Raw genomic sequence first — 15,248 nt, forward strand, 5'->3', positions numbered from 1 at the left:
ACGTTGCTAAAACGCGACCACGCCCCCCCGCGTGTCCCGAGGCGTCCCAAAGCCTGCGCACGCACTGCGCATGCGCACGAGAAAATTTATTTACGTGTGAATGTGTGTGTATATATATCTATATATATATATATATATATATATATATATATATATATATACATATATATATAAATATTCCACACAAAAAAAGTCTTTTAGGTTTTAAGTACACAAATACACAGTTATTGAGCACGCATTATGAAAATACAATACAGAAGGTCCTTTCTCCCTGCTGCTATTAGACTTTACAATCACCAGTCACCATAATACACAATGTTATTATTGTTATTACTGTTTCACTGCAATAATAAAAAATAACAAAGTATTTTAACCATGTGCAATAACAGAAGTTTGGAAGATGAGCAATATTACCTGTGTGCAATATGTCTTCAGTGTAACCACTACTCTTTTTATGCATTTTTGTTTTTGTATATACTCTATATAATATATAATGTCTTTATTCTTTATTCTTTTTATATATTTTTGCTGCTGTAATAGAGAAATTTCCCCATTGTTGGACGAATAAAAATATATCTTATCTTATCTTATCTTACATTTCATTTCAAAAGAATTTGATAAATTTCCCTAACATATAACTTGTGTATAATAATAATAATAATAATAATAATAATAATAATAATAATAATAAAATTATTATCTAAATCTAAATCGATTGATGAATCCAGTTTTCACTTCAGCCTAAAATCACCGAATAGCATTTAAAAAGAAAAAATAAATATAAAGAATCTCTTGGCATACGAGTGCAAATAATTTAAAGTGTTAATTCTGCTGTTTTAAATATATATTATTAATATATACTTTATTCGCTGTGCAGGAGAAAAAAGCAGAGAATATATACGTCTTGGCAATAAATAAGTTATATAAAGAAATAAACAAAGGCACTGACAAAAGGATTTCCACACACCCTGTGCAAATGTTTACGTACTGTATATCAAAACCTATTATACTCAAGTAATGTATGATTTGTGTTACAGTTTTACAGATGACACAAAAATTCACAAGGTTCCAAAAAATATTTGTTTAACAACAGGGATTTTAAGTTTCGCTGTACTTTTACAACACTTTCCTCATGCTAAGTCCCACATTAAGTATCTTCATCTTGCAGAAATGCACTGAAGCTCTAAAGAATGTGTGTGTGTGTGTGTATGTGTGTGTGCAATGTGTGTGTTCATGCGTGCATGTATGAATGTGTGTGTGTGTGTGTGTGTGTGTGTGTATGTGTGTGTGTGTGTGTGCAATGTGTGTGTTCATGCGTGCATGTATGAATGTGTGTGTGTGTGTGTGTGTGTGTGTGTGTGTGTGCTTTTGAGAGAGAGAAATAGTAAGTAAGGCATGTAGCCTGGTACTGGGCCCATTTGCAGCTGAGCAGGAGGTCTGTATTTGAGACCAAAAAAAGCTGGAATACTTTAAAGACGGTAACACAAATGCACTCTGAGAAAGAAAGAGCCCCATGTCCTAATATGTAGAGAAAAAAACAGAGTGATTCATTTTTGTGTAATTTAGTCATTCATGTAGAGCTTGGGGACAATTGTTGTAGGATGTTGACTGTGGCTATTTACACACAGATAAAAAATAAAAATGATCACCATTTGCATTCAGTTCAATTATTGTTAGCTCCTTTGGTGTAACTTCTTTCTCAATGACAGAATTAGCTGAAATTTGTGAGGAGATGAAAGAGGTGTCTGTAAGAGTATGTGGTTAGTATGTGGTTAGTATGTGGTATGTGGCTGTGATTTAAAGTTTTTTAAATAGATTATTATATATTTCTGAACATTGGAGAAAATAAATCAGAACATGTTAATTTCTTGATGTTTTAGCAAGAGCTGCACTTCACTGTATTCCTGTCTCTGTCAGTGTATATGTGGCCTATCGTGCTTCACGAGAAGAATAATGAGAATAATGTTGGGTTGATTAGCGCAATGAATAGCATCCAACAATGTCCAAAAAAAAAAAAAGCACAAACACAGACTGAACTGAAACAGTTAGCAAACACCAACGTGGCAATAAATCAAGAGCCTTCAGCAAAGCTCAGCCAGCATTTATGTTGCATTTGACTAAAGCTTGTAATGCTAACTCTATATTTAAAGTAGTATAAAAAAAGTAGCATTTACTGCTTATACTTAGTAGTAATCATATAAAAAAGTAGTATTTTTTAATCACTAGCTGAACATAAAAAGTATTGGCATCTGGGCTTTTGGTGCCTTGGTTTTATAGTGTAAAGGTTAGCCAGTGATCTGGCGATACAAGTTCAAATCTCGGCTTGTTTAAAGATTTTAACTTGAAAAATGAAATCTACAGTAGAATTGATTAAAGAAATGTTAGCATTGGTGACATTAATGATAAAGCACCATCAGGTAGCAAGCACTAGTTGTTAGAGTTCAGAGAAGGTGCCCCTTTTCCACCGAGGCAGTTTGAGTGCTGGTTCGGAGCCTAATTTAAAATCAGTTCTTTCTTTTTCGACAGCCAAAACACCGGCTCTGAACCAGGATAAGTGGTTCTTAAGTAGCACCAAAACATTGCTGGTCTAGACTTAAGAACCGCTTGCGTCAGGGGCTGGGGCAGGGCTACTGTGACCAACAAGACAAAATAGAACATAGTTAGCGCCATTTTTAAATCATTTAAGGATTCGCTGGGTTTGTATGCCTATGTAGGTTCGCAAAGCCATGATCATTAACAGTAACGCAATATCCGCCATTGTTGATGTTGTGTTTGCTGCTGCTGCGTTATAACGTTGCTGTATATATAACATTGTACACAGTGACGTAAGACTTGGCCCTGTGATGGCTCTCTAGCCCATGGAAAGGCAAACCGGTTCTTAGAAAGCTCGCCAGTGGTACCAACTTTGAACCAGCACCCGGTTCTTTCTGGTGGAAAGGGGGCATAAGTAACTAAAAAGCACTGGTTTCCTGGTTCCATGGTGTAACAATCAGCACTCTGGACTCTGAATCCAGCAGTGAGTTCAAATATCAGTGGAACCTCTAAAGAGTTTTCTTATGGTTTGTTTCCATGTTAGGACTTGATTACCAAATTCTAGTCAAGACGAATGTTTTATTTGGCAAACAAATAAAGTATAGAGTGATGGACACGTCATGCACATGGGGACAGAAAGAGATGGTTCTTGAAGCAGAGCCGACATGGGTAATGATGATGGTTCTGTCTTCATTTCAAAACTGTAAATGAGCGATTGCTTGCATGTGGCAGGAGTAGCTAAGTCAGAAACGTGTTAGACTCAAGCTCTAAAGATATGTTTTGTGTACCAAAATACATTCATATATTAAAGTTCATCATAAGAACTTTTACCCCATAAAAGAAAATAAATGTTTCCATTCAGCATGGCAAGGATATACTTCAAAACTGTAAATGAGCGATTGCTTGCATTTGGCAGGAGTAGCTAAGTCAGAAACATGTTAGACTCAAGCATTAAAGATATGTTTTGTGTACCAAAATACATTCATATATTAAAGATCATCATAAGAACTTTTACCCCATAAAAGAAAATTTATTTTTCCATTCAGCGTGGCAATGATATATTTCAAAACTTTCAAAACACTCATTGATGTTACACACACTAGCTAACTTAGCTAGCTAAATTGCATGCGGATGACTTGACACAGCAGTTAACAGTTCTAAAGAAGTAACCTGAATATGGGTCATAGATTGAAGATTTTCTGCTCATTATCTGATAATAAGTTAGCCGTCACTGTCCTGATTCAATGGTGTAATGGTTAGCGCTCTGGACTTTCAAATCTCAGTTGAACCTGTTACTTGTTTGTTTAAGGTTGAGTATTCTGGTAAAAAAAAATCTATGAGAGATGTTATATATTAATAAATCCTTCTTGGCCTTGTCAGAAAGATTATGGTTAGACTCCCTAGTTACATCCCAGCGTTTGGCAGGAATGACTGTGTTTCCCCGACACTGATGATTAGTGAGGAGAGATCTCATGCCCATTGTTTGAAATCGCTCAGGTGGAAGAGTGTAAAACTTAAGCTCTGAAAACTCTCGTCAAGTTTCTAATGTTTGAGTGAAGCTGCTGTTTGTTTTGGCTAAAATAGCTCCTATGTTTCAAACACTTTGCTAGTGTAAGAACATCATCAACAACCCCATCCATCTCACCAGAGGGAATCCTCTCCGTAGTACTGACCTCCGTTTCAGGAAGATTTACGATTTTTTGCCTGCGTTTGTTTGCCTCGCTTTCTGCCCCTTTTGTTATTTTTCTGACTTTCCTGCCTATCTTCTCTCATTAACGCTGTGTTACATTCCGCATATAGATTCCGCCACTGCCTCGTTACAGCTAGGTTAGAGATCTAACATCACTTAACAAACATTTAACCCATTTTATGTTTCAGCCCACATAGAAATACATAGAAATACTGGTCTTGATTAAAATATTTTCAAGCATGAGGTCATATTATAATTTGAGACACTGAGTGATCAATGTCATGATGCAAGCTAATGTAAACCGAACAAAAAAGAGAGATTCTAATACAGTATGTTGCTGTGATTGTGGAAATATAAATTTCAAAGTGGACGCAAAGCAAGGACTCAAGTAAACTTCTGTTTTTCTCTTTTTAACTCAGAAGGACACTCTTCTAAAAAGCTACTGCTAGCTAATGTCACACTTTTAACCTGTATAGGAGCTTCACATAAAATATTAGCAGCTATTATTAGTCATATAGCAGAATTACTTTGTACAGACTTGTGTACTCTGGTATTATGCCATGCTAGCACGTGTAGCATGTATTAAAGGAGTGTTCATTAATCACTGGGTTTAAGAATGTGGTGAACTTTCACTTCTTTGTGTTTTGTTTTAGAAATACAGATTACCTATTGCATGCTACATCATTTACGAAAACAATAAGGAAGTGAAAAAGATGATCTTGGTGGAGATAAGCTCTGTACACAGTGCATACTACGATTTAAGCTCAGATTAATGAAAACTCAGTGCCAGGAAGACAGAAGTTTGGAGAAGGAAAATCAGACAAATGAAATCCATCTGGTGCTGATTACCAGCATGCAACAGCAGGAAGTCTTTCTGCTAACTTCTCATAGCGAGCTCTAATCTGTTCCTGTGTTGGAGCTAAACAATGTGCATTTCTGATTTACGCTGAGTTTGTTCTTTTTCTTTCGCAGCACTCCTTCATTTAGGAATAGACGAGGAAGACGTGATCGATCGGCTTACTCAAGCTTCATGGGCTACCTATTATGTTTAAAGTCCTACTTATGATCTTTAAAGCTCTGTATGGTGGAGCTTTAGTGTAGCTCACTGATCCACTTGTTCGTATCTGATCCACTTGTTCGTATCCATGGAAATATGAATCTTAAAAAAAAAAAATTCTAATAAAATCTTTATTGTATAACACCAAAATAGCATTAGATGTGAAAGAAACATCATGTATTGGTACGTATGATGCAAATTGCAGATAATGATCATATTTATTATACAAATTTAATAAATGTTTTAGGAAAATACACTCAGGCTGCATGGTGGCTTAATGGTCAGCATGTGTGAAGTTTACATGTTCTCTGTGTGAGTTGGAGGTTTCTTCAGGGTTCTTTAGATACATCCTTTAGTCGGAAGACGTGCAGGTGTGTGAGTGTGTACCCTGCGGTACACACTCACCCTGAGGTACCCTGCGATGGGCGGAAATCCTTGTGCCCCAGGATTCCAAAGCACTGAAGGATAAGCAGAACAGAAAATGGATGGATGGGTTGATGGATGGATGGATGGATGTATAGATGGACCTGGAGGTCTTAATAAAATGTAAAATTAAACACAAAATTCTGCAAATAGACAAATGACAGTTTTTATTTGTGCATATTATTACTATTTTTTTTTTTTTTACAAAAAGGGTTTCAATTGGAGATAAAGATACAAAACTCATACAGTTCATAATAAAATATAAAATTGCTGCAAAATACAGTATATCTCATTATTTACAAATTAAAAAATAAAACAGCAAAAATTTCCACTCTGAAATAACAAAACACATTTAAATACAGGTGGTAAATGGGAATATGTCCATGATAACAAACACTATTTAGGATTTGACTGCTAATTTAAAGGAAAAACTGATGTTATAATGTCGCTTGTGTGCGTCACATTCAGCATTGTCATGTCCCGATCTACCCATCATACAGACATGCATGTTTCATATTTAGTCTTTCATCTAATAAAACGAAATTAACTAGGAATAGGTTGAGCAGAATCCCGTGTGTGTGTGTGTGTGTGTGTGTGTGTGTGTGTGTGTGTGTGTGTGTGTGTGTATGTTCTCATTAAGCTTCAAAACAACAGTGCACACATGTGATATGTCAAAATTATTTTTTTTATTCGGTTGTAATGGTGAAATCTTTATAATATAAAATCAGAGAGGGTGTTAAAGTGTGTGTGTTGTGTGTGTGTGTGTGTGTGTGTATATGTGTGTGTGTTCACAGGAAAAATGATAGGATGCTGAGTGCTCCATCTCTCTCACTCTCTCACTCTTTCTATCCGAGTCCAACAGCAATTACCTGCAGGACAAGAGGGAAATAGATAAAGGAAGCACAACACACACACACACACACACACACACACACACAAAGCAGTCTAAGTTAAATCTACAGTGAAGTGTCTGAGATAAGCATTTTCCCCCAAACAAACAGTTTTCTCAATAAAGTTCAATAAAAGATAAGGATACACAAGCACATGTGCTGCTGCAGGAAGTAACACAATCGGCTGTGTGTGTTTTCTGTTGTGATTTAATCACATTATAAACACACTCAGACACTCGCGTCTGAAAATTGCTTAGATAGGAATATAATAATCACAAGAAGAAAGTGAAGAGAAACCTGTTCATCGAACACTGTAATCTTCTATCATTTTGTCAGCATCTTGCTATTTGTCATATTACAAAGAGGTTTCTTTTCTTATTTCTATAAACTTTTTTAATAACTGTTACAGAGTGTGAAATTTTCTATATGAAGTTCACTGATAAAGGTTCTAACTGCCAGCTGATGATGTCATAAGGGCCTTTACAATAGCTGACCAATCAGCAGCTTCACTTAACACAGACTTATAACTACACACTCATTACACTCATTATAACTACACACTCATTACACTCATTATAACTACACACTCATTACAATCCTAACACACACTCATTATAACTACACACTCATTACAATCCTAACACACACTCATTATAACTACACACTCATTACAATCCTAACACACACTCATTATATCTACACACTCATTATAATCCTAACACACACTCATTATAACTACACACTCATTATAACTGCACACTCATTATAATCCTAACACAAACTCATTATAACTACACACTCATTATAACTGCACACTCATTACAATCCTAACACACACTCATTATAACTACACACTCATTATAATCCTAACACACACTCATTATAACTACACACTCAATATACAGTAACTACACACTCATTACAATCCTAACACACACTCATTATAACTACACACACTTATTATAACTACACACTCATTATAACTACACACAGAAGCACAGGCTATATTCCACAACACACTCATTACTCACAGCAGTGTGATCATGAAGGATGCCTCTATTTTGACTCCACACTGATGTCGCTCCCTGCAGGTGAGGATAAAAAAACAATACACCTGTTTCTCATTGCATTAAAATCAGACGGTTTATCTTTAACTTATAATGAAAACAAATAAATTGTCCAAAAACAACAACAGACACTAGTCTGAGAGCTTAAACAATAATAATTCCAAGTTCCTGTTGAATATTTGTTAGAGTTTAGCGACACCTAGTGGATTTAATTCTACTCTGACACCGATATTGTTTATACCTCTTTTTATCATCCATTTCTCAAAATCCTCCATCTCCAACTCCATCACAGAGGGCATGTCGTCTTCAAACATGGGCCTTAAACACACACACAGACACACACACAGACACACATACACACACACACACACACACACACAGACACACACACCAATAATTATACATAAATGTGTGCAAACACACACAAACACACACACTATACACCCGTATATACAGAATATCCACATATCCTATTTTATTGACAAGAGCAATATTTATAGGAAAGTCACACTTCCTCAATGTAATTACTTTTGAAAATTGCCTCATCTTTAGGGACACACAAAAGTGTTCTGTTTGTAACCACTTCCTGTTTGTCTCTTTATTACTTCCTGATTTCTGTGTTCCTTAGGGCCTCAGCACCTGTGTTTAATAGATGTATATGTTTAGCTTTATATGTTGTAAAGGTTTGTTATGACGTGTAGTGCCGTAGGACATTCGATCAAAAATGAGTTCATGAATCAGTGGCCTCCTTGACTGTCCCCACCTTCCTCTCTAATCTCTCTTAATGAGGAGATGAGACGCTCAGACGTTAGCATGATGAACTGATACACTTACAGTTTTATTTTATTATGGAGATTGATGGACACTTACATCGGCACTTTCTCTCCAAAGTCATCATTCAGATACGGATCATCTTTCTCAGGATCTGAAAGAAGGAAAAAACTTGCTATTTTTTATGTTTTTGTTATTTATCAGCAATTTCTTAGCCTGTACATGCAGCTGTGACCACACACACACACACACACACATTTCAACTGTCAAAGTTAGATGTGGTATAGGGGCACACCCACCTCTCACACTGTCTCTCACATGCACACACCCACCTCTCTCTCTCTCTCTCTCTCTCTCTCTCACACACACACACACACACACTCTCTCTCTCTCTCTCTCTCTCTCTCTCTCACACACACACACACATTAACACTAGTGTGTTCTGTCGTGATGACCCTGAGCTCCACCTCACCTGCAGTGTTTCTTTTCCTCCTCCTGCATACGATCACTAATCCGACTGTAGCGACTACCAGGATCAGAGTGAGGGTCAGACATACTGCGATGATCATGAACATCATCCCTGGGTCCCATATCTCCGTTTTGTCTTCATCCTGTGTGCTGTTATTCTGCCCTTCAACATCTGGAACAGGATGTTGGAGTGTATTATAGCCTAACACACTCTAACACACAAAATAGAAAGCTTACTCACCATGATTTGCAACTGTAGTGTGAGATATAGAACTCTTGGATGCAGACTTGAGCTTCTTATCTATACAACAAACAAGTGTACATGAGCACTGAGATGTGCAAGGCATTGTGGGTAACCTCATAACAACCCAGGATTAAATATCTACATCACAGACATAAATTTTAAAAAGCTCATTTGTGTATTATGATTTCTTTAGTTTATTGTTCATAAGTGAAGGTCACAGCTTGTGCTTGAGGTTTTTAATTAACTAAAGATTTAAACACAGGGATGAAAGAATTCATAGTTCATTACCTGTGGTTGTATTATTAGGAGTCTGCTTCATCGTGGCTGTGTTAAAATAGAAAATAAATAAATAAATAAATAAATAAGACATCATCTTAAAGCTTTTAATTATGCAGTTAAAGTATTAATTACATAATTACCAAAATCTGTATGTATTAAATTTACAGTATTATAGTTCTCGCAAATTTGCTTAGCATAAATTTGCTCACTATTTTAAGGTATCAAATGTCTATTTCTTCTAAATGAAGGTAAATAATCCTTGTCTGAAGATGTTTGATTGTCCAATCTGCACAAACTGACAATAATTACACAAAATAATATACATTTAACATATGTAAATAGGAACAACGGTATAACTACAGATTGCTTTCAAGAATTTCTAGGTCAAATGTGAGATACTGACCACGTTAACTGATTCGTACAAAAGCTCATATTTTCCGTGAGTCTTATCTCGTCCACTGATTCACACGTTCCTGCAAATTTGACCTAAAATGGATCATCTGGTTGTGAACAAACTTGGCGAGTGTGTACCAACACGAGCGCAGGCTGTCATTAAAGCAAAAAAGGGATGGAACCGAATACTGGAAAACTTTTTTAAAAGGTCCTGTTTCTCACTCAGGTTGTAGCTGATAATATTTCTAATGAAACTCTTTATGTTGAATTGAATGCCAAACAAAGGTGATTTTCATTCAAAGCGAAAGTTTTCATACTCACTAATCCCTCACTCAGGGCTTCACTGCTCACCTGATTGTGTCTGTAGTGTCAATGCATTTGCAAAAGTGAAGTGAAACTCACCCACCCTTGTTAATTTCCCCTTTGTGTTTTTCCCCTCAGTTAGTCGTGATTCGTGTTGCCACACTGAATAATCAGTACATTTCTTTAGTAAAGTGGCACATGAAGCTGTTTATAAGTGCAAGCTCTTCATTGCACCTTCAAGCTATGTGACAAAACTCTGTATTGTCAGGCTGCCAGTGTAAATGCTGTACAACAAGATGCTCTGGAAAAAGTGAGCTCCTCTGTGGACTTTAAACCCCACCTAGTTAGCATACTGTGCTACAGAAGCTATAACACCATGTGACAGATTTACTCACAATTCTGCTTCAGAGTAACCTGTGCAAGTGTTTCAGCATCTCCGGAATCCTCTTCGTCCTGGACATCAACTGTAATGCAACATTCACAAGTACAATTACAACAAACTATAAAGTTCCAGAGAGTTCTGAGAGTTCCAGCTTAAACTACGGCGAACAAAACTACCATCAGTTAAACTATAGAAAACCAAAGTACTATCAACTAATAAACTACAATCAACTAAACTACAGCAAACTGAATTACAATCAGCTACACTACAGCAAACCAAACTATCAGCCACTAAACTACCATCAGCTAAACTACAGAAAACCGAAGTATTATCAGCTAATAAACTACAATCAACTAAACAAGGATCAGCTTAACTACAGCAAACCAAACCAACATCGGCTACTAAACTACCATCAGCTGATTAATAGTGACCTAAACTATGATAGTAAACTACCACCAGCTAAGTTACAGTGACCTTAACTACGATCAGCTAAACTACAAAAAACTAAACTACTATCAGGTTAACTAAAGCTAATTATAAAGCTAGGTTATGTGCAATATTTTGGATGTTATTCTAATGTGTTGGTGGAAAATTCAAGGAAACATTGTTAATGTGACTCATAAAACTATTTTAAACATTTGTACATGCTGAGGAAAAAACACTGAAACCTATAATGATACATAGAGAGTAAAATTATGCCAGTACACACACACACACACACACACACACGCACCATTCTAATTTTATTTTTACTTTTTAGGTGTTTTTTCCATAGACTTGCCTATCATACTACGCCTACATATATAGCTCATACTTTAAAAACAAAAGGAAATATTTTTTTAAACAATAATCAGAACTATTGTTCAAACACAGATTTGTCATACAGATTTAGATTGTGGACCATATATAACTAATAATCCCATATTTAATGTGTATAATTGTTGTTATTTACCTGTGAATGTGCTGCTCCATGTTACAGTGGTCACAGGAGGAGTGTCTATTATAGTTGTTGCTGAATAAACGAAATAAAAAAAACCTTTACACGTCTACAAACATTTACTCACGTTATTTCTGCTGCTGTACAAAACCAATCAACACTTTTTTAACCAATCAGAATCAAGCATTTATAAGTCTAGCCATATAAATAAATATGTTTTGAGGGAAACTGCTTGTACTGATTTGTTAAATACCGTGACCACAAATGGCAGCCATTATGGGTATTGAAAAGTCACTCACAGATACTGGTGCTTTGTGCTTCTGTTTTTGGAATTCCAGATACATCGATCTCGTCACAGCGAGCTGCAGATAGAAGCATGTGTGCAGAAAATAAAAAACACTGTACGAGCTTTGAATAACGTGATGAAATGATCACCGTCCTTTACACAACGGTAGTCTGATTTGTTCTTGTGCGTGAATCTAGCATCACGTATCAGACAGTCAGGGCAACCTACCGTCACTACCGAGACACTTCTCTGTTATTTCTACTGACTGAAACCCATCTTTGATATCAGACGAATAATCAGATATTAGGAGCTGAAGCTATGCATGTGGTAATAATCTCTCTCTTTATGTGCAGTTATACAGCAATGACCTTCTATCGTCCTCTATCAAAAAATCTATACATGTAAAAGAACCCCAAAGCTCCGTGGTTTCAATTAATTACATATAATTATTCAAAACAGGATACAGACAACATTTTGATCATTTTATAGCTGAAAAACCGAACAGTGAGTATATCTAGAACTTTTAACTGACACCGGCTTATTAACACAGCCCTAATCCTACACCAAACGTGGTCCTAAGTTTTAGCCATCAACCTGTCCAATTCTACATAATACAGTACACGCTATTGTTTTACAGGTTTGAATCAGATAACCAGGCTACAGATAAGGAAGTAAATACACCCACACCCAATATCTGTATTAGGAAAAGCTTTGCATGTTCAGACATCACCAGTGAAATGAGAAAAGACAGGAAGCTGATCTGTAAGAAAGAGAGAGGTAAGAGAGGTGGCCAGACCAAAGGACTAAAAGCGCCGCTGCACTCTCACTCTCACTTCAGATAGAGATGAAGTGAGTGCTAAATCCCACTGCATTGGAGTAATGTCTGAAAGTAAAAACAGTTTCGACATGCTAACCATCTTTATTATTAGGTGTTCATGCAGGGTCTTTGATGGACAAGTGACTACTTATGTGTTACCCATAATTCACTGCAAGTGTAGTGAGAAATGATTTACATTATCTATAAGATAGAACTGTAGGTCGTATGCGCTAGTGCTTTAGTCATTTTCTGCTCAGTTATGTTCTCTAAAATCACATTTCAAGTTACAGCTGCTTTACGTTACATCTAACATACAGCATATCCTGTGATTAGTGTCCTTGCATAAAATGCTAATTAGCTCTTAACTAGCTGTTGCGTAGGCCATGGGAACACAAAGTTGACACTTTTAACTCTGTTTGTGTTTTTTTCTAGTCTTTAATCCATGACCTTTGTCATGTGACTCATGTGCATGTGTTGTCTTGTCTAAGTTTCAACAGCACGTCTGAAAAAACTCTTAAAAGCTCAACAGGAGAAGAAAAGACATTTAATGAGGTTTTATGCCATTCAAGTGAATATACTTGTTAAACCGGATCCTAACATGTATAAAATGAAATAAACTAAGAGAGAAAAAGACGAGTTTCTATTTGGAATGAGATGAGAAACAAACAGAAAAACAGTTTCTTTAAGAGACTGAAGAATCTGAAATCCGAGACGTGACTCACGTCTCACTCGTACAGCGTCACACTGATCGGCTCTTAACACGTGAAAGGACTTTAAATCACCTGTAAGTCTCTTAGAACGATTTTCAGTATTGCAGCATTTATCTGTATTCTCAAATCTTTTTTTCAGGATCTAACAATTCCATCTGAATTGCATCGCATGAAAATCTGAAAGCAAACATGTGTCTGAACAGGCTAGCCAATTTTGTTTACTATCTGCAGTGCTAGCTAGCTAAGCTCATGACGAGGTTAACATTAAACGGTTAGCTTTTTATATAAATAGTTTAAAAACAGACTGATACAGCATGGACATGAGATGGAAAGGTCCTCATAAAAATGATCACGCTGTTATAATTACACTTATCCGTAATTGATAACATACTTTCCACCATAATCAACAATGTTCCACAATGTTGGAACTAGCAAATGAAAAAATCTCTCTAGAAGTAAAAATAGTCAACAAAATGACATGTGGATGCTAAAAATAATTAGCTAGAGTGTGATTAAGGATGCACAATAAATATGAGTAGTACTCAAAACTATGAGTAGTACATTAGGACATTATAATGAATGAAAGTGTCTTTATCTAAATTACAATTAAAGCAAGATAGATAGATAGACAGATAGACAGGCAGATAGATAGATAGATAGATAGATAGATAGATAGATAGATAGATAGATAGATAGATAGATAGATAGATAGATAGATAGATAGATAGATAGATAGATAGATAGATAGATAGATAGATAGATAGATAGATAGATTTTCACACATACACATGATCCAAGAATTCAGATCTAAGAAAAATGAGAGAGAGAGAGAGAGAGAGAGAGAGAGAGAGAGAGAGGAAGAGAGAGAGAGAGAGAAGAAGAAGAAGAAGAAGAAGAAGAAGAAGAAGAAGAGAGAGAGAGAGAGAGAGAGAGAGAGAGAGAGAGAAATCTCTGTCAGTGAGATAAATCTGTTGCTCTGTTTGCACCTACCAGGTTCAGTCAGACAGGCTGTCAGTGCCAAGATTAACAGCAACACATCGTGGGCCATTTCCCACAATCCTCGGTGGCAGTAATGGCCCTTACTCAGGGCAGAGACAGACACAGTGCCATAGTAGCAACCCTCCGTCATGACATCCTGCTTCCTCCTTCAGCTTTGACTCACCTAGAGGACGAAAGATCTCTCTTTCTCTCTCTCTCTCTCTCTCTGTGTGTGTGTGTGTGTGTGTGTGTGTGTGTGCGGATGTGATGCAAGCAGCAGCGAACTTGTTGCTACAGGTCACACTCTCTGTTAAAACAGATCCTTGCAGCCAAAGTATTCGGCTTGACCAAATATGTGTACGTGTGTAAGAAAGTGCAGAGTAAATGTGTGTGTGTGTGTGTGTGTGTGTACACATTCAGGGTATCACACCACCAGTTAACCATAATGTCACAATTTCACAATTGTTCTTGTTCATATCTGCTGTTTAGGAGGAGAAATTAAGTGTCAGGTGAATTTTATGCTCCTATGACTGCACCTGGATTGCACCTATCTAATGTTGAGACAGACCCAGGACCACCTGTAGAGATTATATCACACCTTTGATGTCTGGTGAGGACCTTTAATTCATGTAAAGTCTGGACTAAACGTGTCAGCCTCTCACCACCATGAACCCTCACCAGGAACCTGAATTAAAACTGTAGAATGTACGCTTGCCATTAATAAGTACTAATAAAAAACTAATCCAAATCTAACATAGGATTAAATTGCTTACAGTGGTTATATATAAATATATAACAAATATATTATGTTATTAATATATATTTGTTAATTGTTGCACATATAATAAGCTCATTAAGTAGCATACAGTAAAACGTGTGATGAGTCACACCGCCATCTAGTGTCTGAACTACGCTACTGCACCACATTGACCACTAGATGGCGCCAAATGCTCGTTTTTTTTAAACTAATTAATTTTAAACATCCCAGTTAACACCAGGCCGAGCTCATTGGTTTCCTATT

The 15,248-nt window shown here is 36.5% G+C and overlaps 1 protein-coding gene across 2 annotated transcripts; it reads right to left on the reverse strand.

The window, feature by feature from the left end:
* Nucleotides 1-6,369: 6,369 nt before the first annotated feature.
* tmem154 (transmembrane protein 154) lies at nucleotides 6,370-14,472 on the reverse strand. Of its 2 annotated transcripts, none has more exons than XM_060864184.1 (11): nucleotides 14,240-14,470; nucleotides 11,736-11,798; nucleotides 11,452-11,511; nucleotides 10,513-10,581; nucleotides 9,431-9,466; nucleotides 9,140-9,199; nucleotides 8,903-9,070; nucleotides 8,530-8,584; nucleotides 7,901-7,977; nucleotides 7,624-7,677; nucleotides 6,370-6,571 (listed from the first exon to the last, which is right to left on the reverse strand). In XM_060864184.1, the coding sequence occupies exons 1-10, from the start codon at nucleotides 14,376-14,378 to the stop codon at nucleotides 7,649-7,651; spliced, it is 756 nt and encodes a 251-aa protein (XP_060720167.1). In that variant the 5' UTR covers nucleotides 14,379-14,470; the 3' UTR covers nucleotides 6,370-6,571; nucleotides 7,624-7,648. The 2 variants fall into 2 exon arrangements, 1 of the variants encoding a protein (XP_060720167.1); XR_009647957.1 differs by lacking the exon at nucleotides 6,370-6,571 and adding an exon at nucleotides 6,608-7,463 and having other exon boundaries at nucleotides 7,561-7,677; nucleotides 14,240-14,472.
* Nucleotides 14,473-15,248: the final 776 nt, after the last annotated feature.

Source organism: Tachysurus vachellii, chromosome 2 (assembly GCF_030014155.1).
Source record: "Tachysurus vachellii isolate PV-2020 chromosome 2, HZAU_Pvac_v1, whole genome shotgun sequence".
Classification (NCBI taxonomy): domain Eukaryota; kingdom Metazoa; phylum Chordata; class Actinopteri; order Siluriformes; family Bagridae; genus Tachysurus; species Tachysurus vachellii.